This window comes from Lepidochelys kempii, chromosome 3, assembly GCF_965140265.1.
Source record: "Lepidochelys kempii isolate rLepKem1 chromosome 3, rLepKem1.hap2, whole genome shotgun sequence".
Taxonomy (NCBI): Eukaryota; Metazoa; Chordata; order Testudines; family Cheloniidae; genus Lepidochelys; species Lepidochelys kempii.
The window spans coordinates 75,197,620-75,208,541 of NC_133258.1; the positions used below are offsets into that span (position 1 = coordinate 75,197,620).

General features: G+C 40.6%; 1 protein-coding gene across 2 annotated transcripts in view; it reads right to left on the reverse strand.

Annotated features, from left to right (window-relative positions):
• Nucleotides 1-2,349, reverse strand: part of FAXC (failed axon connections homolog, metaxin like GST domain containing) — a 41,170-nt gene extending 38,821 nt beyond the window's left edge. Inside the window, exons 1-2 of one of the 2 annotated variants that reach the window (XM_073336833.1) lie at nucleotides 2,312-2,349; nucleotides 1,687-1,808 (exon numbers count right to left, since the gene is read on the reverse strand). In XM_073336833.1, coding sequence (XP_073192934.1) covers nucleotides 1,687-1,793 — 107 coding nt within the window. In that variant the 5' untranslated portion in view covers nucleotides 1,794-1,808; nucleotides 2,312-2,349. Of the gene's footprint in view, nucleotides 1-1,686; nucleotides 2,281-2,311 lie in introns of those variants that run through there. The other variant, XM_073336832.1, reaches the window with a different exon arrangement.
• Nucleotides 2,350-10,922: the final 8,573 nt, after the last annotated feature.

Below are 10,922 nucleotides of genomic sequence, written 5' to 3' on the forward strand. Positions count from 1 at the left end.
GTCTGATTTTAAATCATTTAATACATTTATAGCATCCCATTATATACTAATATTGAAACATTCATACACAGATTTAAGATTGCTAGGAGCCTGCGGAGGTGGCACATGTTTGCTGAGCCTGTAAATCACATCTGCACATTTCTCCAGAAAATTTAATATCTTTTAAAATATGGCTACATGAAGTAATTTCATTCTGTAAATCTCTCCTAAGGATAGAGGCAAGATAATCTATGAAATTTCAATTATAAAAACATCTCTGAATTCAAGTATTTTCCAAGAATTATGTTTATACTGGTATTTATTGTAAGCTGAATGAAAATAAGTGCATAAAATATATAAGGCAAGTATATCTCTCAGTGCTAGTGTTATTAAAAGGTTATCAATGGCAACATTATCTTTGTTTACCTTATGTTGTGCATGGCAGCCCATTAGTACAGGGCTACTTTGATCCTTTATTTCTCTGTAAATGTACCCAGAAATAACTTCTGTATTTTGCCATTGTTTATATTACACAATCAGCTGTCTTATGCAATGATCGTAGAAACCGTTTAGGACCCAATTATGCAGTCCTCACTGAAATCAATGAGCGACTTAGCTGAGTAAGAAGTGCAGGTTTGGGCCCATAGTAATCTGAAGTTCATCTCCATTCCATTTTCATAATGTTAGTCTCCACCAGACTTCTATGGTATACTTATATAAAATGCCCTGAGATTGTTCTCACTGAGTTCTTTAAAACAGCGTACTAGTAATATATCACCTCTGTTGTGGATATTATATTTCCAGGTACATCCCTGGGAAATCAGTAGTTAAAGCCACCATTTTCTGAGATGATTTACTATCCTTGTAAACAAGCTGCAGCACCATATGCAACTGTTCACTTCAGATCTCAGTCTATGACAAACATACTCCTGTGTCTATTCCTGCTCTCACACTCCCTATTACTCACACCATTATGAAGCTAGAGATCATAACCAGGCACAATACTGCACTGAAAACAATTGTGGCTTCTTCTTATTTTCAAGAGCTCTTGCATAACCAGTTGCTGCTGCATCATTTTAAATATGCATTTTCATATCAGATTTTTGAGCAACCCCAAAATAGCACTGACCAGTGTGTTCAATTTGACACTGAGGTTTATTTTGCAGAGTTGTCTTATTTAAACATACTGGTCATTTGGGCGGAGGTGGGTTATTACCTGAAGATTTATTAAACAATGTTTTTTGCAAAGCATCTAAAATGGCAAGATCTAAGAGTAAGATGGGTCCATGATGAAGATTGCTCTTGTTTTAAAGCCCACTGGTTTAATCCTGAGCCCCTGTCCTTAAAACACAGGCCAGACAAGTTAGATGTTTCCAGATAAGGCTAAATCCATCCCAGAAAAGAGCCCTATGGTTGATCCCCCTAGTACCAATGACACTTGGGTTTTAAGAACGATGTATCTACTGGTGCGACATTAATCCTTACAGAGGTGAAGCTCTGAAATGCCTAATAAACAAAAACAATTACAAAAGACTCCCGATTTCTGCCTTGCTCCTTGTTATTGTGTCAGTTTCTCAAGGGGTGAAGGTCGAGTACCATGCATTCCCATCAGGTCAGTACTGTCTTATTATTTCCTACTCCCATTGCAGCATCTATTCCAAATCCTCCCTGCTGCAGCCTGCCCCAGGCTCGCTCTCTCTCTCTCACCTAATTGCCAGGAGTTCATGGAGCAGATACGCCGCGGCAGCGAGCAGGGCTCCCCCAGTCAAATACAGGGTTTTCTTCCACCACGAATCCGAACCCAGCCCTGCCATGATCCCACCGTAATCCTGCAAAGGGAAAGCGATGATGTCCCCATAAAAGGAGAAGTGCTCTTCGGCTCCTGCACACCAGCCGAGGGTGAGGCTCTGATTCCGGCTCAGCGCAACCACACAGGACCTGGAGGGGGCAAAGCCAACACCCCAGTGCATGCTGCGCGTTGCCTGCGGCTCCCTTTCCCCCCGCCGCTCGCCGGGGCAGTCCGCATGGGCAAGGGCCGCTCAGCTGAGCAGCGGGCCAGGAGGGGATGGAGCAGCGGTGCTGGGTCTCCGTGGTGCTCGCTGCAGCAGCCGCCTCCTTCTGCAGCTGCCTCTCGCCTTTGTCTCTTCGCATCGAGGAGGCTGGGTGATGTCATTGCTCCTGGGAGCACCAAAATACCGGGGCAGTAAAAATCACACCCCTCTCTCCTGTCCCCTGCCTGTCCGCCCCCCACAGACAGCCTCTTCCGGAGAGCTGCCCTGCTCTCCCCATCAGCGCGGGCTAGGGAAGGTCACAGGAAAAGGACAAAACTCACCTAGAGCTCAAGGGACATGCTGGCATGTGCTGCTAGCCGGAGGGGGAGGATCCAGAGTAATGGCTGGATTGGAAAGATTTACTCTCCAGGGGGAGGAAGCAGCTTTCTGCTCTGATAGCTAATTCCCCCCCCCCCCCCAAGCTATAATTATATTGCACAGTTAGCCTGGACCAGGTCACGTGCTTAGGCTTTAGCTTGAGAAAATGGAAATCAACCATTGTTGTGTGTTTTATCTGGTAAACAAACCTGACTGCAATCTACCCTCTTTGGGGTTGTATTAAAACGGCAGTAAAGACCTGCCAGTTGCACCCTACCCTTGCAATGTGCATTGGATCAGGTAGCAAGGCTAGGGGGGTTGGGGTTTTTTAAGTGTTAAATACCTCCCACTAGGTGTGCTAGATGAGCATCTAGCATGATTGCACCTCTTGCCATGTATGAAGAACCATGTCATTTATAAACATATAGCAGGGAATTCTGAATGACCAGCTGTGCCATTCTGCAGACTTAAAGGAATGACCTATTTTGCAGGTGCAGCTGTGGATAAATCAGTGCATAGTAGGAATACATGCAGATTTTATGGATGCTGTTTAGACAAGGGTTTCTAAAACTCTAGGGTGAAATCCTGGACCCATTGAAATCATTGCACGTTGCACATCTAGTCTTTCATTGCTGTTAGACTTGCTCCCACTTGGTAAAGCAACCCCCATCCTTTCATGTATTTATACCTGCTCCTGTATTTTCACTCCATGCATCCGATGAAGTGGGTTCTAAGCCACGAAAGCTTATGCCCAAATAAATTTGTTAGTTTCTAAGGTGCCACAAGGACTGCTCGTTATTATTGCTGTTTAAGTCCATCATTTAAAACATCAATGGTTATACAACACAGTCACAGAGTTTAAGGCCAGAGAGGACCACCACATCTAGTCTGGCCTCCTGAGCTCTGAAGTGAGCCCTCCCCGCTATTATCACAAGCAACCCCCACCATGCAATTACACTCATACATTTGTCCAGCTCTCAGTTAAAAGTAATTAAGTTTTTTGCCCCTCCCCCTCCTATTGGGAGGCTGTTCCAAAACCTCACCTCTCTGATAGTTAGAAACCTTCTAATTTTTAGCCTGAATTTTTTCATGGCCAGTTTATATCCACTTGGTCTTGTGGTGACATTGTCCTTAGGCTTAAATAGCTCTTTACCATCCCTAGTATTAACTCCCCCTAACGTATTTATAAAGAGCAATCATATCCCTTTTCAGCCTTCTTTTTGCTAGACTAAACAAACAAAGCTCTGCCAGTCTCCTCTCATAAGATAGGCCCTTCTTTCCCCCATCATCCTAGTAGCTCTTCTCTGTACCCGTTCCAGTTTCAATTAATCTTTCTTGAACACAGGTGAGCAAAATTGTATGCAGTATTTCAGATGAGGTCTTTACCAGTGCCTTGTACAATGGCATTATTACTTCTCTCTCTCTACTGGAAATACCTCTAATACATCCTAGGATCGCATTTGCCTTTTTTTCCACAACTACATCACATTGGTGGCTCATACTCATCCTGTGATCAGCGTAGACACCCAGTTCTCTCTCCTGCTCTGTCACTTCCAAATGATGGTTCCCCAGCTGGCAGCAGAAATTCTTATTATTAGACCCTAAGTAAATGACTGCATTTTGTACAATTGAATTTCATTTAATTTCTGTCACTCCCATCTTCAAGGTCACTCAAATCTTCCTATATAATGTTCTGATCCTCCTCTGTATTGACAATGCCTCCCAACTTTGTATCATCAGGCAATTTCATTAGTACACTCCTACTTTTGGTACCAAGGTCATTAATAAAAATATTGAATAAGATTGGTCCTAAGACCAATCCCTGAGGAAATCCACTAGTAATCTCCTTCCAGTCTGATAATTCACCTTTCAGCACAACCCGTTGCCTTCTCTCCTTTAACCAATTCCTTTACAATGCTTGTCCTGACCCTCGTCTTCCCCAGTTTAACTAATAACTTCCCATGTGGTACTGTGTCAGATGATATACTGAAATCCAAATACATTAGATCTACCGCACTTCCCTTATCTAAAAAATCAGTTATTTTCTAAAAGAATGTTTCTTAGTATTTGGTTGCTTTCCACTTTCTCCACAGAGGAGTTGGGACCCAAGCCTCTACTATTCAACTCCAGCTGGTCACAAGATACCATACCATAATATTGTGGCACCTGGATTTATTAAAAAAAAAACACTTATGATCAATTTAGAGTATGCCAGTTCTAATGCTTCTGTCACTTAGAGTATTGCACATGGTAACTAAGAAACATGATTTTAAAAGGCCAAAGGGTACAAAAATAGTCTCAATATAATTTTAAAACTAAAAAGTGTTCTTGAATAACTCTTTTCTGCAATATGATACAAAAAATACAAGGTACCATAAGGTGGTATAGAGATTTTACTGTAACTCATTCGGGATGAACTGTACAGATCTCCTGTAACTTTAAACTAGGGCTGTCAAGTGATTAAAAAAAATTATCGTAATTAATTGCGCAATTAATCTCACTGTTAAACAATAATAGAATACCATTTATTTAAATATTTTTGGATGTTTTCTACATTTTTAAATATATTGATTTCGATTACAACATAGAATACAAAGTGTAGAGTGCTCACTTTATATTTACTTTGATTACAAGTATTTGCACTGTAAAAAAACCAAAAGAAATAGTATTTTTCAGTTCACCTAATACAAGTACTGTAGTGCAATCTCTATCATGAAAGTTGAATTCACAAATGTAGAATTATGTACAAAAAACGCTGCATTCAAAAATAAAACAATGTAAAATTTTAGACCCTGCAAGTCCACTCAGACCTACTTCTTGTTCAGCCAATCGCTCAGACAAACAAGTTTGTTTACATTTGCAGGAGATAATACTGCCTGCTTCTTGTTTACAATGTCACCTGAAAGTGAGAACAGACATTCTCACGGCACTGTTGTAGCCAGCGTTGCAAGATATTTATGTGCCAGATGCGCTAAAGATTCATATGTCCCTTCATGCTTCAACCACCATTCCAGGGGACCCACATCCATGCTGATGATGGGTTCTGCTCAATAACAATCCAAAGCAGTGCAGACCGACACGTGTTCATTTTCGTCATCTGAGTCAGATGCCCCCAGCAGACGGTTGATTTTCTTTTTTGGTGGTTCGGGTTCTGTAGTTTCCACATCAGAGTGTTGCTCTTTTAAGACTTCTGAAAGCGTGCTCCACACCTGGTCCCTCTCAGATTTTGGAAGGCACTTCAGATTCTTAAACCTTTGGTTGAGTACTGTAGCTATCTTTAGAAATCTCACATTGGGACCTTCTTTGTGTTTTGTCAAATCTGCAGTGAAAGTGTTCTTAAAATGAACATGTGCTGAGTCATCATCCAAGACTGCTATAACATGAAATATATGGCAGAATGTGGGTAAAACAGAACAGGGGATATACAATTCTTCCCCAAGGAGTTCGGTCACAAATTTAATTAACAAATTTTTTTAATGAGCTTCATCAGCATGGAAGCATGTCCTCTGGAATGGTGGCCAAAGCATGAAGGAGTATATGAATGTTTAGCATATCTGGCACGTAAAAACCTTGCAATGCCAGCTATAAAAGCACCATGGAAATACCTGTTCTCACTTTCTGGTGACACTGTAAATAAGAAGAGGGCAGAATTATCTCCTGTAAATGTAAGCAACCTTGTTTGTCTTAGTGATTGGCTGAACAAGAAGTAGGACTGAGTGGACTTGTAGGCTCCAAAGTTTTACATTGTTTTGTTTTTGAGTGCAGTTATATAACAAAAAAAAATCCTGTATTTTTAAGTTGCATTTCAAGACAAAGATATTGCACTACAGTACTTGTATGAGGTGAATTGAAAAATACTGTTTTGTGTATCATTTTTATAGTGCAAATATTTGTAATAAAAATAATATACACTTTGGTATAAATTACAACACAAAATACAATATATATGAAAATATATAAAAACATCAAAAATATTTAATAAATTTCAATTGGCATTCTACTGTTTAACAGTGCGATTAAAACTGCGATTAATCATGATTAATATTTTTAATCACAAGTAATTTTTTTGAGATAATCATGTGAGTTAGCTGTGATTCATCAACAGCCCTACTTTAAACCGATTACTACATGGGGAGCTTTGGATGAACAAAGATTGTAGGATCAAGATCTTAGCCTGCATATAATATACAACAGACCTGTTTCTCCCATTGGATAAGTGTTAAGGAAAAGTTAGCACATGTGACTCCATTTTGGTTTGGGGCCCACCATTGTTTAAATGCCAGCACATCATACACCAGGAGGAGTAATCCTTAAATACTGAATCCCTGTGAAAATCCTCCTCCTTGTCTCCAGCCTGCCTTGACTCCCAGTATCTGGTTTTTTGTCAGTCTGTAACTCCCTGTCTCTTGGCCTTGATGTGAGGCCTCCCATCCTGATAATAAAAGTTACTGATGCATGGCTTTAGGACCATGCTGTGTAATTAACATACTGGTATAGCACGAGGAATGCACCAAGCAGGGATAGGTGGTAGATAAGACAAGGGTTTGTTTATTGGCTAAGGTTTCTGATGCACGAGGGCAACATGCTTTGTTAAAAGGTATATAACCTTTGTATAATCTGCATTCAGGGTCCCCTCCTGGCTAGCAGGGGGGCACCACACTCGAGCGTAATAAATTTAGTGTTTTTTGGGAACTCTGCAGTTGTGGACTTTATTTCTGTGCCTCAGCCTAGATTCGAACTGTGCGTGTCCTACCAGGTATAATTCGCAGCATTGGTGTGCGTGACCTATCAGGTATAATTCATAGCACTTGTGCGCGTGTCCTACCAGGTGTAATTCGTAGCACTTGTGCGCGTGTCCTACCAGGTGTAATTCGCAGCACTTGTGCACGTGTCCTACCAGGTGTAATTCGTAACAATAAGACAGCCCTAATATTCCCCTGCTAAGAAATGCCCTTATCTTTCTGCATGACATCATCACTAAAGAAAAGCATATAGCTAATTATTTACCAAATACTGTTGTTCACAGAGCTGGCCCCAGAAAACTGCCATGAATTTAGATACTTGTTCATATCATCACAAAAAAGAGTTACTCTTAAAATTACAGGTTTCAGAGTAGCAGCCATGTTAGTTTGTATCCGCAAAAAGAAAAGGAGGACTTATGGCTCCTTCGAGACTAACAGATTTATTTGTTAGTCTCTAAGGTGCCACAAGTACTCCTTTTCTTAAAATTACGAGATTTTTAACATTGATGAAACAATATTCAGCATTCAATAGGGACATACCAGATAGCTGTCACAGTGCTGGAGATGTTTTACCTCGTGCATACGGGATACATTAGACAACATAGAAGCAATTGAAAGAATTGAAATCCCTAATGTTAAATCTGCCATAATCATTAATCACTCAGAACTAGAAGTAGGCTAAGCAGTAAAGTTCATATCCAGATATCAGATTCATAACCTGATTCTCAACCAAACATCTTCAAAGCTTAGGAGTGTTTGGATCCAAGGTTTTGGTTATGCTCACTGTAGAGAAAAGGACCAGTTGTGAAGTTCAGAGCTGTATCCAAACTTCCTCAAAAGTCAGTGGTGTTTGGATACAGGCTCATTTTTACTTAGCCATATAAGCAAGAGCAAGTGTCTGTGCTTAACCTACATTTAATAGGAGTGATATCATATTCCATCTGCCCTTTCCTGCAATAATTCTTTAGTTTTTTATTTTAATCCCCATTTTTTAAGTTTAATTATTTATTTGTATTGTGGTAGCACCAACTGGCCCCAGTCATGGATCAGGATCCTATTGTCCTAGGCACTGTAAAAACACAGTTTGATCCAAAACACTCGTGTTAATGATGCGTCCTTGGAGATTAATGGAATTAGAAAGGTTCCAGAGAGCTCTGAGGAAGCATTTTGTTCTATTGATAGACTACTCCCTCAGTGGTCAGGCAGGACATTAAAATACTCTTTTTGTCCACCATTGATGAGGTGTCCCCTTCTCTGGCTTAGTTCTCACAGGTTACACTCTTTTGTGGATGATCTGCAAGCAAGTAAGAGAGAAGACAGCTAAAGCACTGGGGGCAGGAGTCTCATGCCAAGGTTGATCAGTTGCAGTTAAAAGATTTGTTAAACTCTTATGCTTATGAGTTAGACCTAGCAAAGGACATGAAAGGCAATAAACAGGAGTTCTTTAAATACACTAGGAGCAAGAAAAGGATGAAGGAAAGTGTAAGTCCTCTATCTAGCAGAAAAGGAGAACTAATAACCAATTGACATCGAGAAAGATGAGGTGTTTAATGCCTATTTTGTTTGTCATCATTGAAAAGGTTAAGGGGGTCCAGATACTCAACACAAGTAATATTAACAACAAGATCAAAGGAATACAAGCCAAAATAGGTAAGGGACAGATTAAAGAATATTTAGCTACTTTAGATGTATTAAAGTCAGCAGAGCCTGATGAAATTCATCCTAAGATATTTAAGGAACTAACTGAAGCAATCTCAGAATGGCTAGTTATCTTTGAGAACTCATGGAGGATGAGTGATGTTATTTTGCTGGAATGCAGTGTCTGCAATGTCTAGTACTGCACTGTGGCAGATCCTACAGTAATGAGTACTGTACAAGAACATATATATATGTATATATATATATATATATAAAGAATAATATTGTTGTGGGTCCATGCCTAGCCAATGGGTTTCAGATACATTATTTCAGCACTGGAAATTGTGTTTGACAGCCTGGCGGTCTCCAAAAAGATAGATTAATAGTAATTAATAAACAATTTTTTCCACCAAAATGAAATGCATCTGATCCTTTTCCTAGGGATGTACAGGCATTGTACTTGCTGGTATGAATTCCTTTGGTTGGATGCAGTGATATTTAAGATATATACTGCAATCTCCTATAACTGTCTCAATGTCTTTGTTCATATTTGATTAGCAATAAAGATTCATGAGCCAGTTTGTTTGGGGTTTTTCTGTTTCCTTACATGCTTTTTTATTATTTCAAAATGTATACAAAATTCAGATGTAAACACATTGCCTGGGTAGTGCCCGTCTTTGTGGACAAATAGGTTATTACATGCATTTGTCTTAGATTAGTAAATGACCAGCCCAAAGCTCTGATAACAGATAAAAGCTGGGCACCACTTGCCCTGCAGAATGGAATGTCTAACCCAAACCATATCAGAGCAGTGTAATAAGATAAAAAAGTGATCAGGAAGAGATCTTGATCATTTAAATGCAACATGTTCATCTACAAATCAAATTCGAGCTGAAGATGATAGCAGAAGAATAAGGGGGGGGATAGTTATAGGGGAAGGCCAGGATCTCATTTCAGTGTGTATGTCCCCAGGGTGAGAGTGTTCTTTCAGATTCAGAGAGCTTCCAGAAGAGGGATAAGAGTGATTGTGTTTTTGTAGCTGCCTGACTGCCTGCATCCTCGGAGAAATGAAATAAAAGGGCATCGCAGCAGAAGGGCAGGTATTTTTGTTTGGGGCTGGTAAAAGGTGCTTGGATGACAGCTGTGGAAACAGAAGCCTTTACCTTATTTAGGGTTTACATACAGCACAGACAGTGACAGTGTAGGTATTCCCATGCTGAACCTCACCCTGATCTAGAGGAACCACCTCAAGGCTCAGACCATGTAACTACTTCTCTCCCTGATCCCCTGTGTATTTTTCTCCTTAGCAAATGTCTCCTCTATTTGGTTTAGCCAGATCACATTCTCAGGAGATTTCTTTCTTCCCCAGAATGCTGCTATGGTATTATAGTGGGCAGCTACCTATACACATGAAAGAAAGGATCTCCCCTCACTGTTACTGATTTCATGTGGTGGAAACCTCAAAAGTAACATCTAGTATCCCATGGCAGTTCACCCTTAGTTATTTTATATGCTGAGAGACCTCAGACCAGACATGCTGAACCTTAGGGCAATGCTACCAGATATTGGGGGGTGGGGATGACAGTTTAGTACTTCTGAAAAGTGCCAGGTTGACCTGGAGACTGAAGCCGTCTTGTGACATGAAGAGCAGGTACAGCAGAGACAGTGGCAATGCAAGTTTCCCTACTTACGTGTCAGTATAGAATCATAGAAGATTAGGGTTGGAAGAGATCTCAGGAGGTCATCTAGTCCAACCCTGCCCTCACAGGACCACCCCTGGCAGGAAGTAGAGTTCAGCCATCGTACCCATTTGATCCTTGGCCTCTCTGCTTTAATTACTAACAATGATGATGATCAGTGCCAGCTGGTGCATCCAAACCACAAAACCCATGTTCACTGGGTAATGGACTGAAGATACCAAACTCATTTCATATAGATACACTACACCAGTGGGTTGGGCACTAGCCTGGAACTTGGAAGAAGTGGGTTCAATTCCCTAGCCTGCCACAATATTCCTGTATCGCCTTGGGCAAGTCACTTAGTCTCTCTGTGCCTCAGTTTCCAATTTGTAAGATAGGGATAACATGCCTCAAAGGGGTGTTGCGAGGATAAGTACATTAAAAATTATGAGGTTCTCACACACTATGGTGATGGGAGCCACCTACATTCTTAAGAAAGATTAATGGATGTACCC